Here is a 19,628-nt window from a genome sequence, read left to right on the forward strand (position 1 = left end):
AAGAGAGTGTTATGTCCCTGGAAGTGGACATATGGCTGAGAACCACCATGTAGGTGCTGGGAAACAAACCTGGGTTCTCTGGAAGAGCAGCCAGTGCTCTTAACTGCTGAACCATCTCTCCTGAAGGTTTTAAAGCTGTGATTCAGAAAAGTGAGGTTCTGATAGGTCCCAGAAATACCCAGGTTGCATCAGCTTTCCTTGGGTAGCTTCAGGAACTTGAGAATTAGAGGACCAGCCCCTGGTGCTGGCTCTGCTCACAATCTGTTTTCGAGCCTCATGGCAGCAAGGTAGGCACCGAGCTCTGCTCTACCCAGTCAGCAGGTGGCAGGTTAGGTGGGTAGCTAAGCTAAGTCTTACAAATAGGATGCAAGTATGATGGGTTTGAGATTTGGCGTTGCCATTTACTAGCTGCAGCTTAGATAAACAAATGTGGACTTCTGAGTTCATCTGCTCTCAAGCTCTCTCTCTCTGAGCCCAGGTTGGCCTAGAACTACCTACCTCAGTCTCCTAGGTGCTAGGTTTACAGGTGTGTACTGCCATGCCAGTTCTTACAGGGCCTTTGCAGTGAAGGAAGCTTGCTCTAGTCAGTAAAGCAGAGGTAAACGGCTGGAAGTGGCAAAAGGGTAGCATAGGATCTGGCCTAATACGCCAGCCGCCTTTGTGGGTTTGTGGGACTTGTCTTGGTAAAATAGTGATTCTGGGCTTGAGTCTGGGTGGAGGACATACATTTATTTATTTACTTTCAGAGATAAGAGCTTACTCTGTAGTCCAGGTTAGACTGAAACTTTTTATTCTCCTGATGTCTTTTAGGTACTGGGATTATATTTTTAATTTTAACTAATCAATGTACTTGACAGCTAGTGATGGAACACTTATGCTTAGCTCTCCCACTGAGCTACACTGCTGCAGCCCTGCATTTGATATCTAGAAAAGCTATACAGGAAAGTAGGCTTTGGAGGGTGTAGGGGATTTAAGCAGGGCCTTGTCCATGCAGGGCTGTACCACTGTGCCACACCCCCAGCTCCTCAGGGTGATTGTGGACAAGAGCTCTACTACTACCAAGCCACACCCCAGACCTAGGTTAATTCTGAAGGGTCCTGTTGCTGCTTTTGTTTTAATTTACTTCTTGCAGGCATGTGTGAGGTAGGTGTGGTTGAGGACATGTATATACCATGGCACGTGTGTAAAGTCAGGAATTGTTCTTTGTGTGGGGCTGGGAATCAAGGTAGTCAGGTTCTGTGGAAGGTACCTTTACCTGCTAAGACATCCCACTAGTCCTTAGCTTTCTTTTTTAAAAAAGACCCTAGGGCTGGATGTGGTGTTTTAGGCTTTTAACCCCAGTACTTGGGAGGTAGATGTAGGCAGATCTCTGGGTTCAAGGCCAGTTTGGTCTCCATAGCAAATTCTAGGCCAAAGCTACATAGTAAGTGAGATCCTGTCTAAAATGAAGATGGCACCACCAGGTGAACCAGCAGGCAGAGGCACTGTGCACACAGACCTGACATCTGTGTCCATCCCAAGGTCCTATAAGGTGGTTGGAGAGAATTGAGTCCTGAGAGTCCCTCTGACTTCGAGCATGCACATGCACACTGGGACACCAGCCCTTCCCCAGCTGTTCACACTGCATGCTTTGGCCTGGGGTCTCCCTTCAGGAGCCAAGGCTACACTGTGTTTGGTCATGTGGGTTCTCATAGGTCCTGCTGTTGGGAGTCTTGCTAGGGCTTTACCTGTAATTATGGAACCAGTTGATGACGGTGCTGGTCTTCAGGTTGAGTTGTGTGGCAAGTTCCTCGATGGTTTTTGGTGATGGGTATGGCTTCTGCTGATATGCTCGCTTCAGCGCTTCCTTCTCCTCTGGAGCCAGCACCACTCGAGGTTTCTTCAGCTGGTGTTGTGGCTGGGGGCTGGCGCCTTGGCTATAGTCAATACCCACAGAGGGGGGCTCACAAGGCTGACTGTCACTGACAGAGCTGTGTCGCCTCTTCATGTAGGCTGCAGGGCGAGAGAGAGAAAAAAAAAAAACCAACAAAAAAAAAACAACAGGTGAATTCAGGAACAGCTGGCAAACCAGCTCAAAGTCTCAGCCCTGGGAACAAAACAGGATGCTGAAAACATATAGTCTGAGTGTGGTAGGGCATATGTAATCCCAACACTGAGGAAACTGAGGTAGGAGGATCATGAGTTTGAGGCCAGTCTGGGCTACATACTAAGACCTAGAGTGGGGGGAAAAACACCCCAAAACCAAATAGCTGGGCTGTAGCTCAATGGCAGAGTGCTTGTCTAGCATATGATACCTTGAGTTTGAGTCCTAGCATTCAAAAACCAAACCAAACGAAACCAGGATAACCTAAACAAAAAAGCCCCCAAATAAAACCCTGCAGTGGAACCACACTGTCCTCAGCATAGACTGAGGACAACTCTGATGTCATGTGGGTTCCTAGCTGTCCCTGTCCAACCTGACAGTTTCTTGAGGGCTGCAGAAAGATCCAGCTTGGTGAATACCCTGCTGGCAGAGGCACTGGGCACCTGAGAGGAGTTCTAATAGAGATCACTAGACAAAGCTTGGAGAGGGCTGAGAGACTTCCCAGAAAAGAGGATATTTCAAGATCATCTCAAAGAATGATGTTGCATAGCCATTAGAAAAAATGGGCTATGGCAGGAGGCTGTTTAGAAAATGGAAACCCAAGCCAAGGTGGTGGGTGCTTGTAATCCTAGCACTTGAGAGGGAGAGGCAGGATGATCAGGTGATGAAGGTTATCACTGGACTGCGTGAGACCCTGTCAAGAGAAAGAGTGGGTAGAATTGTTTAGAAAGGAAAGAAGACAATGATAATAGAAGTCAGTGACTGAGGCAAGAGTTCATCAACATGGAACATCACAGAACATTCCCACAGAGAAGCTAAGAAGGGCCTAGGGACATGAGGACAGCCAGGAGCCAATGGTGTTACAGAAAGGGCTGAAGAATCTCAAGGGCATGGACAGCCAAAGGCATCTAGCACCATAGGGAGGAATGTTTAGAAGGCCAGGCTGGACTTTGGACTTGATAATGTGGGGAAACTGAGGCCCTGGAGAATGGGAGTGAACCTATGGTGCTGGGCAGCAAAGGCTGAGAGCCTGACTGGAGGGAGGGAGCAAGGGTGGCCAGAGGAGGTGCTGTGTAGGGACGCTGAACAGGGAAAAGGCAAGCTCTAGGGGATTATGGCAAAAGGATTGTCAGGCCAGGATCATGCTGGGCTACAGTCTTAATAAGAAAGGAGGAGATAAGGAAGGAAGGGGGGGAAGGAAGGAGGGAAGGAGGAAGGGAGAGGGGAAGAAAGGAGAGTAGAGAAAGGAGGAAAGGCAGGGAAGGGAGGGGAAAGGAAGAAATGGGAAGAGCAGTAAGACAAGTGACTTCCTGATGGGAAGTGACATGAGTGTGGCTCCATGGTAGAGAATGAAGTCACTGCACACTGGTCCTGGGTTCAATCCCAACCATTCTTCACAAGATAAAGAACAAACTCTAAGCTGAGGAGAGAGATGTTGGAGAAAGCATTGGGGAGGAACCCAGGTGGCTAGACTGACAGGAGGAAGGGACAGATGGAAACAGAGATGGGGTTGTGGGGTAAAGGCAGTACTACTTTTGACCACCTTAGGAAGCAGATTGGGGTAAGGCAGGTGATGGGAAGGAAGTATTAAGAAGGAGATGGAGGGGGCCATCAGGACTGGGGAGTGACACTGGAGACCCCACAGAAGTTAAAGGCACCAACCAGTCTGTTAGAGATGGTCGGGGTTCAATCGAGACAGTAACACTTTTGTGACACAAGATGGCACCAGAGCCCATATGGAAGGAAGCTAGAGGCCCGGAAAGTCTGGACCGCCTAATTTGGGGTGGCGAAGGGAAAAAGAGGGGATGAACAAGCCTTTCTGTGGACATCTGAAGGGACAGGGAAATGCTTTGGAGGTGGCCTTGCGTCATACCTTAGGTGGGTGATCTTGGCTTTGACAGGGAGTGGGGTACCTTAATGCTATCTTGGTAAGTACTAGAAACTGGTGGAACTCAGCAGCAGTGGTTACTAGCTTCTTTTGTTTGTCTTCTTACCTTTGAGCTAGGGTCTCACAAACATTGCTTGGTCTGGTCTACTCACTCTGTAGCTCAGGCAGGCCTAGTATCTTCTTTTCATTCTCTCTAAGAGTTCCTCAGACTTACTAGGTGGCCAAAGATGACCTTGAACTCCTGATCCTCCTGCTTCCACTCCCAATGCTGCCATTAAAAGACATTAAAACTGCTTCCTAGGTGTAAGTGCTGCTGGGGATGAAACCCAGGGTTGTGTGCATGCTAAGAACAACTGAGTTAGAACCTATCCTTATGCCTCAGCCTCCCCAGTGATGGCTTTTAAAGGCCCTATACCTGACTTGTCGAGTAGGTCCTCCATACCACTCTTTGTATTTTTGATTGAAATTTAACATAATTTAAATTAAAAAAACTGGGAAGTCACTAGGCTTTTCAAGTATGTGGTGTTGCCTGGAGCTGCCCTGGAGGGTATGCGACTGGGTCATGTCTTAGGATGAGCTATAGTTGAGGTGGCTCTCGATGGGTGGAGAGCTACTGTTTCGGCTCATAGCTGATGGGCAGGGGCACCCTGAGGTCCCAGTGTGGCAGACCTTTGGCAAAATGGATCAACAATGACAGCTCTCCTCCCTGCTCCTCAGGATCTGGGATGGAGCCCAGGGCTTTATACCCAGGGCTAGAAGAGCACTCTGAGGCTCTCCTTTATTTCCCATAGTACTGAGGGTTTAACTCAGGTCTTATGCTTGTCGAGCAAGCTACAATCCTTGTCCATCAGTATACATTTCTTACTGAGCTCTTAACATCTTCATGGGCCTTTAGCATGAGGTGCACACACAGTAGATGATTGATAGACAAGCTAAAAGACAGCCAGAAGATAAGCCATTATCACAGACTGTGCTGCACCCAAGGGTCATGAGATCTTTATTTATAGACTTTTGGCCCCAAAGAGGGTAAGTCTTCCTTGTCCTCTTAGCTACTCACTGGCTGAAACTTGTTTAAACTATGGTGCCCTGCCTTACAGAGTCTGGATGAAGGATCAGTGACCCACATCCCCCATCTCTGTGGGAAGATTTGCAGAAAGGGCGTCTATGAGAGTGAGGTGGTGCCTGGGTGGGTACCTTTCTTCTCCATCCGCTTCATATCCATCAGCTTCTCCACATTGTTGGGGTCGTTCAGCCATAGCTGCATGCGGACAAAGGGTTCCCGTCCTTTCAGACTAAGCTTATGCCAAGGCTTTGGGCGGGCAAGGAGGTCGGAGACAGAACCCTGGGTGAGCCCCAAAATGGTCTCCCCAAATAAGCGCTGACCTGGAAAGCAGATGTGAGAGATGGTCACTGACAGACAGAGGGCAAGCAGGCAACAAGAACCTGAACTTAGACATAGGGTTCAATAATCCCGATTGTGGAGGCCTGGCCTACAGCAACATGTATAAGTATTTTTCTTTAGTTTTTACATGGCTGGAGATAGACCCTAGGGCTTTGTGCATGTGAGATGAGAAGTCTTATCACTGAGCTATACCCCGGCCACTTGCTGGTGGATCCTAGGCAGGTGCTCTACCCTAGGGTGGCAGCTTCAGTACTGAAACATTTCTTTCACTTGTCTTCTAACAACTTCATTGGCAAGGAAATTAGAATACACTTACATTCTATATGTATGTGACAAATGACTACGCTTTCAGAAAAGCATCCACGTAGCAGGTATGGCAATACATACTTGTAATTCTAGCACTGGGACATTGAGGCAGGTGGATGAGCAGTTTTAGGTTAGCCTGGGCTACATAGGGAGTTCCAGGTTAGCCTAAACTATCAATAGCCTCAGGAAAAAAAATTAAAAGAAAAGTTTCCAGGAGCCAGGTGAGCTGAGGGTAGACACTTGCAGCATCTGTCAGACTCAGTGAAATCCCCCACACAGGCCCAGAGAGTAGAATGGCAGCTGCTAAACTCTCAGGCATCTTCTACCAGAGGCCAAGCAGGCATGTGATTAGCAAGGTCAAGGGGCTTCTGAGCAAATAGGCACTTGACTCCTGGCTTACAGCAGGGAGGAGGAGTCTGGAAGCTTCCATTTGAAAGGCTCACTGATAGTACTGGCTTCTGCAGTTTAAGCTGCCACTGCTGAGTGTACCTCAGAGAAGATCAAACCTTCCCTGGATTCTTCTCCCATGCAGAGTAAACACCTTGCCTTGGGCTGATCACAAGGCAGGTGGCTGTGGAAGGCACAAAGGCATCCAAGCCTGTACTGTGTCATAGGCTTAAAAGAAGGGCTTGAAGGCTGGGAGAGACAGCTCATCGTTAAAGCCCTTAGCATGCAAGCATGAAGAGCTGAGCTAGAACCCCAGCACTCATATAAAAAGCTGGGCACATAGTCTGTGGCTGTAATTCCTGGGCTGGGGAGGGGGAGGCAGGATGATCCCTGCAACTTGACAGCCAGCCAGTCCAGCCCTCACAGTGCTCCAGGCTCACTGAAAGGCTCAGGTTTTTGGGAAGACAGTCCATAGTGACCTCTGATGTGTATATATGTGAACACATATACACACATGCTACAGAGGGGTTTGCTTCCTTTGTGAAAGCCATTCCTCTGTGAGGGCAGAGGCCTGCAATTCTTAAAGTTACACATCAGAGTCGATTATGACCCATATGAACTGATGGGAAAAGCTTGAGTAAACAGAAGCTATCGAGTGGAAGTGGAGACTGGGATCAGAAAGGCCACCGTTGGTCTAATACAGCATCTGGGTCATAGGATGCTGGAAAGAATGTGTCAAGTCCACACTGCAGCTGGAAACTGTGGAGGCTGGCTTATGCTCCCTGTGGCAATGCCCTCAGCTATGAACTGAAAAGACTACAGGAACACCCAGAGAAAATGATGCGGCACTATGCACTATAAACACTGTTGACTGTGAAGCCAAATTTAGTTAAGGTTTAAAATTTTTTTTTTTTAAAACAACAACAACAACAACAACAACAAGCCCAACTTGAATTTACAAGATTGAAGGTGTAGCTCAGTGGTAGAGCACTTGCCTAGAATCCCCCAGTGACGGGCTGGAAGTGTGGCTTAGTGGTAGTGTTTGAACATGCCAGGATCCAAGCTTAAGTAGGGATTTGAAACTTGCCTAGGGGTCTCTGCAGCTTGATGCAGCCTGAAGCTGGCCAACCTGTGCCCAACTATATCAAGAATCCGGTGGGAAGGCAGATAACTTTCCTTATAAACATTAAGACCAGTTAGAGCTACCAAGGGGCTTCTGATTGCTAAACCCAGGTGATGAGCTATAGGCTTTCCTGGAAGTTTCTCAGATTAATAACTGGTCCTTTGCAGTGGTGGAAAGTTCTGCAGGCCAGCAGGGTACTGCTCTTGATGGATGTAACCCGTGCCAACTAACTCCCCAGTGAGGATGGAAACTGGCTAGTGATGCCAAGGAGGAGGCTCCAGTGTTTGTCATTTCTAAACTGCGATCTTAAAACTTGGCGGTTTGAAAGGAGGTTTTCTTCTGTTATTCTCAACATTTACACGGAAGGATGCTTTCTATCTGGGAGTGGGTAGCAGGAGTGATCGGCCTGCTTCCTTGGATTCGTGACAAGTCTGTGAAGAAGTGGATGACTCAAGTGTAGGAATCCTTCCATATTTCAATAACCGATGAACATATGGGCTTTGGGCTGTTCTCAAATCAGCAGCTACATTTTCATCTTTTTATGAATGAATGATTACAATTGTTCTCAGTGGATGGTCCTTTTTCCTGTGTTCTGTTTTGGACAGTACATTGCATAAATGGGATGTGGGGGTTCATGATGACATCTGGGCTTGACTCCAGACTAGAAGTCACTGACAGATGTCACTGAAACTTAGTAGCAACTTGTGTGTGTACACTCACACACACATGTGGCAGCCAAAGGACAATTTTGGCAGTCATTCCTCAGGCACAGTCCACCTTCATTTAAATTTTTCCTTTTATATTTATTTAGTGGTGTGTGTGTGTGTGTGTGTATACGCCTCCACACGTGTGCACACGCGCCTGTGCTTCATCCTGTGTTTTTCTTTAAGTTCTTTCACTGGCCTGTACTTCAGCTAGGTTGGCTGTCAGGCTAGTGAACTCCAAGAATCCCCCACAGTAGGGTTAAGAACATACCATCATGCTTGGCATTTTTTACATGGGTTTTAGGGCTCGAACTCAGTGCTACATGGGCTCTTCACAGACTGAGTTCTGCCTCTTACAGCCTTAACAGCAATGTTCCTCTTGTCCTGCTGTATCAGGGGAAAGAGACATACAGGCCCCTCCTGAAGGTGCTGCACTGCTGGGGCCATTCTGTGGGCCATCTCAGTGTGCTCTCTTCATTGACATTCTAACTGGGACTTGTGGGGACATATGATTTGCAGAGAAGCCGCAATTTTTCACCCAGGAGGGCTTGACTGATCCATACATCCCCGAGGAAGCATGATAGCATAAATGTGGCGAAATACTCTTAGGGCCACAGCAGCTTCCATCCAGCAGTGACAGAGCCCACTTGAGGCAGAGCCCAGGTTAGCTTCAGCATGTATAAGGTATATGGCCTGGGGCTGATACCCTGAGAGGATGACCACCTCAGGACTGCAAAGCAGAAGTAACAGCAGCAGGATTAAATGGCTTCAAGATGCCAGGCAGGGGCCTTGGAGCTACTGAGTCATTAGCCTGTGCAGGGCAGGATCCAGCCAGCATCCCTGAAGGGCTTGCCCCATACATAGCAGTCACAGTGAGGGAAAGTAGGAGGAAACCTTGTTCTGACATCCATAAAGTTACCTGATGCTGCAGCATTAAGCTGCTCTGCTCTGGTACCCACCATGAATATGGGTGAATGAGTTTGGGAATCAAACTGTTTTTAATTTCTTTTGTGAACTTTGTGAATGACAACTTGTAGCAATGTAAAAAAGTTGGATGCATGGAGATTTTAGAGCCTTTGGCTGGCTCAGCCTATAGTTCCCTCCCTCATCCTTTTAAGGCTTCAAACAGGAAATGACTAGTAGGAAACTGGCAATGGGGACATACCGAGGTTGTTGTCTGTCAGCACCTCTTTGACCCTCTTGGTTATGCCATACGTGTCCAGCTCAGGAGACATGGCTACTAATTCTTGGATGCTGAGGGCTGAGTGTCCAGAGAGAGGCAGCGGTGTTGTGGGCTGGGAGTCTGAGGCAGGCGGGTCGCTGGGCTCTGGTGGTTTGCCTTCTTTACTGGTCTCAATGGCGGGACAGGGCTGCTGGACCAGCTCGGTGAGACTCTTCACAGATTCGCTGGAACTCATTGGGGACTCAGGGGCAGGGCTGCAGCTGGCAGAGGTCTTTGGAGTGCTTTCTAGAATTAAACACAGCAAGAATGGCTGCTCAAACTATCATCTGTTACCATGTACACCGACTTCCATTTCTCAGGAAACAGTAATTAAATCCCATTCCAGAAGGGGACCGTCGTAGACCTTGGGACTGTGTTATTTTGCCATTTTTTTCATTAAGTGTAACCTCTAATTTTTCTGCATTAAAGGAACAAAAATAACACCAACAAAGACAAAAAAAAAATCAACTAAAGGTTCAAATAAAAGGTTTCTGAAGGCTTAATATCAGGGCATTTTGCTAAAAAAAAATGTCATTATGACTGCTATGATTTGTTCTAATCAAACCCCATGATTCTGGTAATTCAGAGGGACTGGGGGTCTAATATGTGATTATTTCCTCTATATTTTCCAGAACAAAAATATGGACAGGAGGTGGAGAGATAGCTCAGTAGGTGGAGAGATAGCTCAGTAGGTGGAGAGATAGCTCAGTAGGTGAAGTGTTTCCTTGCAAGTATGGGGATCTGAGTGCTATCCTTAGAACCCATGTAAAAAGTCAGGCATTGTAAATCCCATGCTTGCAATCCCAGCACTGGGAAGGAAGAGACAGGCTGACCCTTGAGGCTCACTGGCCAGTCAGCTTGGCATACTTGGTGAGGGTGGCGCTTGTGGAATGGGAGGCAAAGGTGACCTCTGGCTTCTACATGCATATGCAGGAATGGACAGATCATTCTAGGCAAGGGTTGCCTATAAGCCAGGATGGTCATCTGGTTACAAAGACTCTTGAACCCAGTGCCTTAGCTGTTGGTCTCTGGTGGTCCAGGGAGACTCAAGCCTTAGGATCAGAATGCTTTTTTGTGAGGTTACCAGAGAGGTGCTGAGACTAGTGGATGAAGGATACAAAGAAAGGTGGCCTGCCTGTTGCACATCAACCCATGGGGCGTGTGGGTCTTGTTTGCTTTAGAAAATCAAGCTCTTTGCTCATCTAGACCACACTGTGACTGGCACCAGAAAGAAACTGGTGTGGGGACCATCAGGAATCATGTGTTCCTTTAGGACAGCCTGGGCCTTGTTGGGAGTCATTGAAGGTGCCCAGTGGGAAGTGCTCCATCTGTTCTCCAGCTGAGTGTGAGAGGAGGCAGAGTCTCTGAGGGGACCAGCCTCGGGCATGCCCGTGAGGTTTCTAGGCTGAGTAACTGCTGTGGGAAGATGCTCTCTGCATGTGGACAATTCCATTCCACCGGCTGGGGTCCCGACTGCAGAAAAGGGAGAAGGTGAGCTGAGTGCCAGCATTCACCTCGCTCTGCTTCCTGACTGTGGATGCCACGTGAGCAGCTCACACTCCTGCTGCCGTAACCTCCCTGCCATGATGGGCAGTATCCTCTGGATCCATGAGCCAGAATAAACTTTCTTTAAGTCGCTTCCATCCGGCACCTTGTCACAGTAACAACAAAACTAACACAGCAAGCAATGGCCCCACTTCACCTAAGTATCACCTGTGAAGCTTGGCACACTGCCTTGAGCCTGGTGTGAGGGCACTAGAATAAAGACTGGTCATATCCTAATCTCCAAAGACACAGTGAGAGAGCCTGGAGAAGGAAGTGTGAGGACTCCTGTCCACAGACCCAGCCTGTGGTCTCATTCTGTGTTTGGCACACCCTCTTCCCTTTCTTCCACTGAGGCTAATACACCAGAGGGCCACGTGTGAGGGGCCAGGCAAGGTGTGGTTACAGCATACCTGAGTGATGATAATTGTATTGAAATGCTCTTATTTATAGCTATTTCCTCTAGTGGCTAATAGATGACTGACTGGTGATGTTGGCTAGAGTCCAAAGGCAGGACCTTCTGTGTCGTCTCTTGTTTGCTGCTCCCTCAAGCTGTAACAGGTCCCTCAGGAACACTTTCAGCACAGTTGCAGGTAGCCCAAAATACTGTTGCCTTGGCTGAGGGTGTGGTATAGTAGCAGAGCACCTGCTGAGCATGTTTAGTGCTCTGAATTTTATATCTATTGTTATGAAAAGCCAAACCAATAAATAACCAGACAACAAAAAAGAAAACACTGTTATCTGAATAAAACATAGCAAGAAGGAAGACTTTACTTCCAGTTTATGGCATACACATATGAATAATGAGTATGATACATGTATGTGTGTGTATGTGCAGGTATACACAATCATACAGAGGCCAGAGGAGGCTCAGGTACCCTGCTCTATCATTCATTATCTTATTCTCTTGAGACAGGGTCTCTCACTGTACCTGGAGCTATACTGGAGGCCTGGAAGTCCCACTGATCCTCTTGTATTTGCCTCTCCAAGCATGGGGCTTACAGTAGGCATGCAGTTACATCTGGCTTTTTATGTGGGTGCTGGGGGTTTAAACTCAGGTCCTCACACTTAGGCAGCCAATGCTTTTATCACTAAGCTGCTTCCCCAAGCCTCATAGAATATTTTCTAGACATTTGGGCTAATAACCTCTCCTGTATCCAGGGAGTAGGACATATATTAAAAATACAAGTTTTTTTTTTTTTTTATATGAGCACCTAGAAAGAACAAAACCTGAAACAGAACCACAATTGAATCCAATAAGCCTGTGTAATGCTCTCAAATTGGTAAAAAGTCCCACTATCTCATAAAGCTCGGCCTGGAAAAATCAGGTTAAGAAAACAACTGAACTGCTTTGTGAGACATGTAAAAGAGATGGGTATGGGGGCAGAAATGGCCTGTATCCATCTTTAAGGCAGTATGAATCCTGTAAATCAGATTTCTTTTCTCCACTCACCCCTGGGTCACCAGACAACAGGGTCTAAAACCTAGCAAATGTTGTTTGTGTGTGGAAGCAGCAAAAGATTGTACTGTAAACTCGCCCTGACTCACCCATGCGAGGGCCCATTTGGCAGATCATCCATCTTACTCACTGACTACTGTCAAGAATAGCATGCGTCCCAAGCATGATAAACAGATTTCTCCTAGGTTTGTGTCCTTTAACCCACAACAAGGTCAAAATCATGGCTGCCCCCCTAACAGACAGCACAGGGCTGCCTGCTGTCTGGGAGTGAGATCTCACCAAGCAGCTGCTAGTCCTTCTCCTGTTGGTGCACTCAACAGCTCCCTGCATGCATGCATGCTACACAAGGTCAGCAGACATAAAGGTGTATACCTAGCAAGCAGGAGGACTATCCCTTTGCATTCCCCACTACTGAAGAAGTGACACACTGTTCTAAGTTGCTGAGGCTGGCTAGTACTTGGTGAGAGTGTCTCTTCACAGTCACACAGCATGCACTACCGTGCTATAGTCTCAGGTTACAGAAAGCTGAATAGTCCAGTTTTTATTTATTGCTGTTGTTAAAAAAAAAAAAAAAAAGAGTCTCATGTAGTTCAGACTGGCCTTGAACATACTGGGTATACTGTACATACATATGTATATGTAGGTATGCCCCAACACACCTGCTGTATGTAGAACTGGGGACCGAACTGAGGGCTTCTTTTGCTACATGGTGTTGCTGTGTCCTTGTGAGAGCTGGGCAGGAGGCTAGAAGGTGGATGGGAATGCAGGTTCAAGAGCAACTTAGGAGAGAACAAAGAGGGTTCAAAGAGGTGTGGTAGGAGGATCTGAATGATATCTGGAGTCCCTTGCATGGCAGGATATGTGGTGAACTATTCAGAGGAGTGTGCTGTTGGAGGGGTGCTGTGGAAGACATGCCTCCCCTGAGGTTAAGTGCAGTAGTGGCACCCTGCAGTCTCAGTACTAGGAAGGCTGACAAGAAGGCTCTTGAATTTTAGGCCTTCAGTGGCTATATAGTGAGACTGTTTTTAAAAGCCCAAAACAAGATGGCTCAGTTGGCACAGTGTCTGCTGTGAAAGTATGAAGACCTCCCCTGGATCTCTGAGAACGCAGGAGATGGCTCAGCAGGTGAAGACTGATGAGTCTGATGGCCTGTGTCTGGTCCCTGGGACCCACATGGTGGAGGAGAGAGCTGATACCTGAGGATTACTCTCTGATTTCCACAGGAACACTGTGACATACATGTACCCAGCACATACCAGATACACAAAAAGAAAGAAATGCAATAAAATGAATTAGGAAATCAACCTCACATAAACACCTAAAGGCTAATGCAGTGGAAGATACTTGTAAGAGCAGCTCTGAATGGGGGTGGAGACAGACAATACCTAGGGCTCCTAAGCTAGTCAGCCTAGCAGAATTGACAAGCTCCAGGTTCAGTGAGAGACCTTGTTTCAAAAACAAGGGTGGAGAGTGACAGAGAAGACATGTCATCAGTCTCTGGCCTCCACATGTACCATGTGCATGTGAACCTCACATGAAGATGTCCATATATACATATGCACAGAAGCAAACAAACAACAAAACACCGTCGAGACCAAGTCAACAACCAAACCAACAAAAGCCAAGCCAAAAAGCAACCCTACTTTGTGACCACTTGTAACAACAGCCACCATGGAAGTGACACTGAGCGTCTGCTGGAGGCCTTTCTGGGCAGTGGTTCTACAACACACGCGTGTCAGCAGCAGGGATCTCAAACACAGTGTTGAGTCACTAGAAGTCAATCCATGGCAAGGATGGAGAAAGGGGCTCAAAGCATACATACATACACACACAATTATATTATTATTATTATTTTTTAACCATATACGCATGAAACTGTGTGCTGAGGACACTGGCCAGTGTCTTGCTCCAATCTCCTAGTAACCCTGCTTGGACACATGCCCACACTCTAGGCTGGGAAACCAGCTGGCTCCACCTGGTCAGATATCCTTGGATGGTGCCAGAGAAGGATGGGAAAACTGGGTGCTTCTATCTATAATGTTGCCTACTACTGACCTGACAACCTCTCTGCCCTATCCATGTGTCTATTACCCACGCACCCATCCATGCACTTACCCATTCCCCATCTCTAACTTTCATCCATCTTTGCTTTTTTAAAGAGAAGGTCTTGCTACGTAGTGTTGTTGGCTGGCCTAGAACTCATGAAGTAGAGCAGTTGACCTCAAATTCATAACAAAATTCTTTTACTTCTGCTTCCAGAGCACTGACATTAAAGCTGTGTACTACCTTGCCTGATTCTATCCATCCATTTTAAATATATTAAAAATTTTTGGTTTTTAAAGTTTCTTTTAAAACGTTCTTTCTCTGCATCAGTTTGGGTGAGCATACATGTCTCCCTCCCCCCAGATCTGTCTGTCTGTACATATTTTGGTATATGTGGAGATACGGGGATAACTTTAGAGTTGGATTTCTCCTACTTTATGGGCTCTACGGATCAAACTCAGTTTCTCAGACTAGGTAGCAGGTGTTCCTGTCTGCTGAGCCATCTTGATGGCTCCTCCACCCACATTTAAAAGCAATCACTCTGCTAGGCATTGGAGAGAAATTAGACAGACCTCCCCAACAAAACCACCCGTGCTTTCAATAGTCTAAGCAGCCCTAGGCCTATGATAATTAATAAGGATAATTTGCATATCTTAAAACCCCAGTGGGTGTTAGGGGCATGGCTCAGTGGTAAACATTGGCCTAGCATGCTGCAGGCCTGGGTCTGCACAGAGGCATTGGCATTGGGCTTTGGGGATCTGACAGCAACGGAAGGCAGACACTCAAGTGATCTGTGAGGATTCACTTTTTCTGTATGTGGACCTTGGATCTTGCAGGAGGAGCTTGGCTATGAAGAACAAAGGGCAGGGACAGTGGCTTGATGCAAGCAGAGATACACAAGGTGTTTGGGAGCCATAAAAGGATTATGAAAGATATTATATTCCCCAAACAGCAGGCTAAACAACAGCTGCTTTAAGCTTTCAATAGAAGCCAATGGAAAACACACATCCGCCCCAATTTTCCAAGACAAATCGCTCTGCAGTTTATCCGATCCGCTGCTGCAATTTCCACGCCCAGCCCTTCTCTATCTCGGTAATAACCCAAATTCCATTTAGTGTTCATTTGAGCAGTCAGGATGAAGTCATTTTTGATTATCTCCCCACTGTGTAAAAAACAGCTTGAAGGTAGGAAGTCAGCAAGCATTTCCTCCAAAAAGTAATTATTGCAAGTGACATTTTTACTGCTGGCATGCCATACGGCGAACTGTGCGTTCAGAAGGACAAGTTGCTGAAACAAAATGACAGGGTACTCTGTGACATTCTGACAAGAACCCAAACATTACTTAACTGGCGGCTGGTCTGATGCACTGCTTTTCATTATGTCCAGAGTTTAGACTTTGAGCCTGTGCCAGGCCAGGCAACTCTAAGTGACTCTCATGACAGCTAAGGAAGATAGGTGGAGAATGCAGGGAGCAGGTTCCAGAAGAGGGAGGTATGGTCTGGCTAGAGATAGGGTGCTCAGAGAATGTGCCACTAAACCAAAGCAAGGCCTGGATCTCAGTAGCTGTGGACAACAGTCACTGGGTTCTAGGGAGCTCAGTGCGGACATTCTAAGTGTAGCATGCACCCTGGCAGCCTGAAGAGCTAGTTCTGAGGACCTTTCCATAGCCACCAACAGCTTTGGAAGTCACAAGAGAGCGACACCAGACTGGGGTGCTTCCCAACCTGGTTCAGATGAACAAACTGTGCTATGCACAACCAAGAAAATGTGGGTGCTCCATACATCCTGAGAGTACCCAGTCTCCCAATCAGACTGAGTGTGAGAAGCGCATTCTCCTTGGGCCCTGTGGGTTACAGGGCAGGGCATAGACCATGTGATAATATCAGTCCTGACTAGCTCAGATATAGATATAGCTCTGCTTGGTGGCCTTGCCTCTGTGCCTAGGCTTTGTCTGAAGCAGCAGATTCTCACAGATATTCTGGGGCCTTCCCAAAATTCCTAAAGTCATGTATCACCAAGGTATCTTTAATCCTACCACTTGGAAGCAGAGGCAGGAAGCCCAGCCACAAATGCAAGGTGCCTTCTTTGCGACATGAATGTTGTTTTGACCAAAATACAGGCTATTCTGATGCATGACCCAGCTTGCCATGCCTACTCTTCTCCGTGTGCTTTGGGACAGACACTTCTTCACCAACAACCAATACACAAAGCCAAAGAACAAAAGCAAGCTTGTGTCATGGGTGACCTACACACTTCCCATCATGAAAAAGGCTTTGACTTCTATCACTGGCCAGTTCCCAAGCGCTGGGTGGACAACCTTTCCTCTGGGAAAATCTAGCCAAACAGATGGCTGTGGTGGGTCTCAAGCTGGTCCTTCTCCATCTCCCTGCTTATTTGTTAACACACCAATCCTATTGGCCTTAAGTCTCAGGAAATCTACCAGGATTCCTTTCTTTTCAAATAGCAGAAAGGAAAGCGCTAGGCTGGGGTATTACTCAGCTGGTAGAGTGCTTGCCTAGCATATGCCAAGCTCATTCCCAGCACTGCACTCAACAGTGGTGCACACCTGCAATCCCAGCACTCAGGTTGGGCAGGAGGTGGAGGCAAGAGGATCAAGAGTTCAAAGTCTGGAATATATGAGATGCTGTGCTAGACCTTAAAGTCTGTAGGCTTGAACTAAACTTCAGCAGTCATTATGGCTTAATGCTCCAAAGGTCTGCTTTTTATTTTATTTTATTTTTCCATTTTTGGTTTCTCAAGCTGTAGACCTGTCTGTCCTGGAACTCACTTTGTAGACCAGCCTGGCTTCTAACTCAGAGATCTACCTGCCTCTGCCTCCTAAATTCTGGAATTAAAGGCATGTGCTACCACTGCCTAGCTCCCAATCTCTGCTTCTGATAGGCTTATCTGGGATACACAGAGGCGGAACATGTAGCAGAGATGGCAGAGCACATTTGAGAAAACAGGCATGGTGGTGCACATGTATAATCCCATAGATATATAATTAAAATATAAATATAATTAAAAGATAGCATTAAAGATCTGCTGCAGAGTAGATGCTGCTGTGTCTATCCTTGTGTAATGACAGGACTTAAGAAAATAGGAGTTCCTAAATTTGCATAAGGAACTCTTAGGGAGGCTAATATTCTTTATGAACAAATCAAGGTTGTTGAATAAAATCAATTTATTTAACTTGAGTTGCTGATGTTTCCCTCTTAGTCCACTCCTGAGCCATTTGACTTTCACTGAGTAAGGAGACCCTGAGTGCTGGGCGGGGCTGCATGCTGGGGTGTGCATAAGAAAGCACCCTGTAAATCACAGAGCTTGAGGCCAGATGCATAGAGACATTACTCAGTAGGTTCCACCAACAAAGACTCTGGGATGAAGATGGGGGATCTGGGGAAGCACCTGCCACCTTAAAGCTGAGGCTGGTGTCAAGCCTAGGAGAGGATAGGGTACCTGAGATATAGCCATGTAAAAGTGGCGCCCTACTCCTCCAGAGATGCTTTCCGCCCACCTTTTTACACCAAGTAAGTTGTTGAAGAGGAAATGGGGTCTTAGGAGTTGTGTTGAACAGGCCTCAGGTTCACACCTTAGCCTTAGCTTCTGAGTGCTGGGATTATTGACATGTACCACACCTGGCATCTATTTACTTACTTGTTTGTTTGTTTGTTTGTTTATTTACCCACCCTCCCCAGTGCTGGGATCATAGGTGTGCACTGCCATGCCTGTTTTCTGTGGTCTTGGGGATGGAACACAGGTTCTTGGATGTGTTTTGCCTACTGTGCTTCAGCCCCTGTGTGTCACAAAAAAGCCTATCAAAATCAGAGCTTGGGAGCATTATGTCATAACCACTGCAGATTATCAAGTCTAGAAGGAAAGCCATGGCTTGCTACAACTGTGGGAGTGACATTGGGTGACATAGTTTGCTGTGCTTCAGGGACACTGGGTTCACCTTGCTACAGACCATATCCATCGAGAAAAAAGGCTTTCAAATTACCTCTGATAACCTTATTACTGAGCCAGCTGTGTGTATGAGCACGTATCAGTGAATCCTTTCATGTTAAGAGAAAATGCATGCCACATAAACAGTCTAAATATATGTTACTGCAGGGAACAAACAAACTCTCTAGTTAAATTGTTTTGCTGTAATCAAAGATTAATTACGAGTGTGTGTGTGTGTGTGTGTGTGTGTGTGTGTGTGTGTGTGTGTGCATGCTCGTAGGCCAGAGAAGAGTCTCTGGAGTCGTTCTTTAGGCACCATTCACCTTGGCTTTTTGTAGTATTGGGAATTACACTTAGGGCCTTTATAAACTAGGCAAGTACTTTACCTCTGGGCTCTCAGTCCCACCTTGTTTTTTGAGACAGGATCTCTCACTGGCGTGGAACTATTGGAGGAGGCTAGGCTGGTGGATCTGCCTGTATCAGTCTCTCCAGTGATGGGATGCAAGTACCACTTGCCTGCTCCTCCCCTGCCAAACTGTGGGTTCTATAAATTAAACTTTTCCAGAAAGACCAGGTCAAAGGTGGTCTTTTTGGAAAAGGGTTATTATAGTCCAGGCTGGCCTTGAACTTTTGATTCCCTGGCTTTAGCCTCCTAAAGGTAGGATATGGGTAAGCATCACTATGCCCCATCTTTAAAAAGTCTCAAATTGTCCTTCCTTCCCAGGCCTTCTGGGACTGCAACTCTAAAACTCCTTCCCCATGGCACTCTGTGGGCAATGAGCTTTGTGTCCACCTGTGCAGGAAGAAGCAACCGCCCCAAGCAGCCTGTCCCCACTCAATAACAAAGCCACTCAGGCAGGATGCAGGTAATGAGTCTAGGCTGAGCTAGCAAGGCTGTTCCATGGCTAAGGGAAGCCAGCAGCACACATAGCTGTGACTTGCTACTTCCTGTCTTTTAATGACCACTCAGGTGGGTGAACTACTTTGGCTCTATGAGGAACCAGGTGACGTTTTCCTTATAGACACCTTTGTTTGAAAAGCTATTAAGGTACATAATTTTACACATCCTCCTAATCTTGCCATACTGCTTTCCTTAATTTGTGATGAGATTGTTGGGAAAGAGTACTTAATGTAGGACAGTCAGTAAAAGTAATTTATCATTTCCCCGCTTCAGTGCGCCTGTTATCAGCGGGCTCATTTTCTGCATTCATCATGCAATCAGCCTATTATTTGCATATTAATCAGGCAGTGGACCATGAAGGAACCACATCCCTGCCAAATGCTGTACTATCTCAGGAGAAACACTCAGTAATTATCATACATCAGTGTTATGATGTGGTAATTGATTATAACATCTTCCTGCAGCCCCTGGGGAGTCCCTCTACTAACCCAGCTCCGGGCATGCTGGGTGGACCTTTTCTTTTCTTGCAAAACCCTGACTGGCTGTTGCTGTTCTACCCTAGTGTTAGTTTTAAAATTCACTACACTTTCATTTACTTTGTGTATTTATGTGTGTGCACATAT

At 46.8% G+C, this 19,628-nt stretch overlaps 1 protein-coding gene across 22 annotated transcripts in view; it reads right to left on the bottom strand.

Annotated features, from left to right (window-relative positions):
• Cux1 (cut-like homeobox 1) overlaps positions 1–19,628 on the bottom strand; it is a 319,456-nt gene that overhangs the window by 29,568 nt on the left and 270,260 nt on the right. For 16 of the 22 annotated variants that reach the window (XM_030254114.1, XM_030254112.1, XM_030254109.1 and 13 more), the window contains 3 exons: positions 9,059–9,361; positions 5,166–5,354; positions 1,728–1,992 (listed from right to left, as the gene is read on the bottom strand). The exons of the other annotated variants lie outside the window; for them this stretch is intronic. In XM_030254114.1, the coding sequence (XP_030109974.1) occupies positions 1,728–1,992; positions 5,166–5,354; positions 9,059–9,361 (757 nt within the window). The remainder of the gene's footprint in view (positions 1–1,727; positions 1,993–5,165; positions 5,355–9,058; positions 9,362–19,628) is intronic. 22 annotated transcript variants of the gene reach the window in all.

The sequence above is a fragment of the Mus musculus genome, chromosome 5, assembly GCF_000001635.26.
Source record: "Mus musculus strain C57BL/6J chromosome 5, GRCm38.p6 C57BL/6J".
Lineage (NCBI taxonomy): Eukaryota > Metazoa > Chordata > Mammalia > Rodentia > Muridae > Mus > Mus musculus.